Raw genomic sequence first — 2,853 nt, 5'->3', positions numbered from 1 at the left:
TTTCGAACTTCTTCTCTTTCTCTCCTTCATGCTTCTAGATCTGCCGCACCTGAACATCACCTGCTTCTTAGGTGTTCTGCATTTTGAGCCCCAGGATCCAGAACCATTTAGCCACTGGATTCTCTGTTGGGTGGATACTTTTACAGTAGGTTTATGGCAAACCTGTAAGAGCTTAATTCCTGTACTTCTGCTTTTGTTTCAGTGGATCCTGAGTGGAGATCCTCTGCCATTTTATTGCCAGGAATCTACATTTTGTAGATTCTGTTTCCTAGATAGAGAGGGGTCCCCTATAGATAGCACTTTGAATTGTTGTTTTCAGTTGCGCTTTCCTGATCTTTACCACCAGCACTGTACAGTGATGAATGCACATAAGAGCTCTAATGCTCAGTCTTAATTTTTTCCAAAACAAAGTGCAATCAGTGCAGTAGGAAGCCAGTCTGAAGCACATCAACAGTGACCTGGCTCAGAGTGAGAAAAACATTTTTCCGCGCTGAAGGACACAAAGAAAGAAATCTGGTGATCATTCTGAAAATGTCGTCCTGCTGGGACTTTTATTTAGAAATTTTTCATCCCAAACTCCAGTGGGTACAAGGAAATGACAAGGCTGTGAATCACCATGGCAACAGTGTTAATTCCCAAATACCCACCATACCCCGATACAAAACAGCGGGTCTGAAAGCGCTTCGTTTTCTGTCGTTAACAGTCTGTTTTCTGGAATATAAGGCTGCCAATGTTTCTCTACCTCTCAAACATCTGCGTGTTTGTTTGCCTTCAATTGATGGAAAGCCCTCTTGGAAGTGTTTTTCCATTCCATTTCACTCCATTTGTACAGAAACACAAAAATAATGGGCTAAATTACAAATAACACTTGGCAAAATAGTCCATACATACATCAAGGTTCAATCTTCTCGTCCAGTTTGAAGTTACTTCAAAATGGCGAGATCTGACCCTCTGCAGGAACTGACCGGTGCAGTCGTTCACCTCGCCATGCTCCTCATTTTAACACTGTCCTTCATCCCATCACAAGAATCAAGTAACAGGAGCCTTATGGGTAAGTGCATGAGTCTCTTCCCACCCCTTTGCCCTCTTATTTTCATCCCAAATTGTCTTCTTTTCTTTTGCTATGTTGTAAATTCACCATGAGGAATGATGTGATGGGGCAGATGATGGAAGATGATGTGTTGGAGCAGCAAGACGGTGGGGCTAGAGGCCTATAGACTGCAGGGTTTGTCTCTCGGCTTGGTTGAGGTGGCCTGAGAACATGCTGTAACACGGCTGCTGGGCAAACTGTGTGAGGAAGTCCGTCAGGTAAGCCTGAGGAGGAGACAGAGGGCACAGCAGAGGTCAAATATGATGAAATCAGTAATCATCCAGCAGGGAAAATCCAGGTCAGAGTACAGAATGATGAGCCCAGAGCAGGTAAGACACTCACATCTCCATTTACCCTGTTTACAGCAGCCATTTTAACATGAAATCGTTCAACACAGTGGTTATGACTTATATTATTGGCTCATTTCCTCAATAGTGCAGAACTCAACGCTGTACGTTCTGAAAAATACTTGTTTACTAGTTGGAAATGCAAATTGCGTGCTTCAGTCTCCAACATGAATCCACCAGGGCTGACACCATTTCATCCCAAAGCTCCTTTATAATTAGAGCATCTTCTGATTTGATTTGACATTCTAGGGCAGAAAACACTGTTAAACTCACAGTGTTGATCGTGGCCATTCTTAAGGGCTGCAGCCTCCCAGAGAGCATATATAGCAAATTTGAAGGAAACTCACAAGTGCAAATATAACATATTAACAGGACTACAATACTGACCACTGCAAACACATGTTGCTCTAATAGAAACATTTATAATTTACATACAAAGAATCCCAGAATGACCCTCATGAGCAGCTCACAGCTTTAAACTGAAGTTTGTACACTCACTTCATGAGGTCGACCTGTTCAGCTGCTCATTAACACAAACATCTAATCAGCCAATCACATGGCAGCAGCTCAATGCATTTAGACAAGTAGACATGGAAAAGATGACCTGGTGAAGTTCAAACTGAGCATTAGAATAGGGAAGAAAAGCGATTTAAGCAACTCTGAAATTGGACAATAGATTGAAAAATGTTGACTGGTCTGATGAGTCTCGATTACTGCTGTGAGATTCAGATGGTAGGGTCAGAATTTGATGTAAATAAAATGAAAGAATTGATTTATTCTGCCTTGTATCAACAGTTGTTGCTGCTGCTGGTGGTGTAATGGTGTGGAGGATGTTTTCTTCGCACATTTTAGGCACCTGCCTGAGTATTGCTGTTGACCATGTCTATCCCTTTACGACCACAGTGTACCCATCTTCTGGTGGTTGGTTCGGGCACCGTGTCACAAAGCTCAAATAATCTCAAACTGGTTTCTTGAGCACGACAAATTCGCTGCAGTCAAATGGCCTCCAAAAAGCACCTCTGGTATGTCGTGGAAAGAGAGTGTCGCTTAATGGATGTGGAGCCGACAAATTTAAGGCAACTGTGTGATGTTATCACGTCAATATATGACTCCTAACACAATGGAGTCTTACTGTTACGGCTAACAACTGTGATGTTCCTACGTAGACAAAAGAAAATATATTCTGTAAAAACTATTGCCTTAAAACTTTAGCAACAAGCCCTTAACACTTCCACGGTGTGTTTAGTGGTTACATGGTACTTGTGGAGACATGTACACACAGATGAAGTGAACAGTTTAAACAGTAAACTCTTAGGTATATTCTAAAGTAGATAATTAAAATTTTGGATAGTTTAAAATAAAAGATCAAGCTATTTTTTTTTAATATTTTTTGAGCTTAAAATTTTGGGACACCAT

At 41.4% G+C, this 2,853-nt stretch overlaps 1 protein-coding gene across 1 annotated transcript in view; it reads right to left on the bottom strand.

The window, feature by feature from the left end:
* Positions 1-517: 517 nt before the first annotated feature.
* ipo9 (importin 9) overlaps positions 518-2,853 on the bottom strand; it is a 17,676-nt gene continuing 15,340 nt past the window's right edge. The window contains exon 24 of the mRNA XM_030730240.1: positions 518-1,314. Coding sequence (XP_030586100.1) covers positions 1,204-1,314 — 111 coding nt within the window. The 3' untranslated portion in view covers positions 518-1,203. The remainder of the gene's footprint in view (positions 1,315-2,853) is intronic.

Source organism: Archocentrus centrarchus, chromosome 5 (assembly GCF_007364275.1).
Source record: "Archocentrus centrarchus isolate MPI-CPG fArcCen1 chromosome 5, fArcCen1, whole genome shotgun sequence".
Classification (NCBI taxonomy): domain Eukaryota; kingdom Metazoa; phylum Chordata; class Actinopteri; order Cichliformes; family Cichlidae; genus Archocentrus; species Archocentrus centrarchus.
The sequence above is the reverse complement of the archived record's forward strand: the minus strand, read 5'-3'. Positions and strand labels throughout refer to the sequence as shown.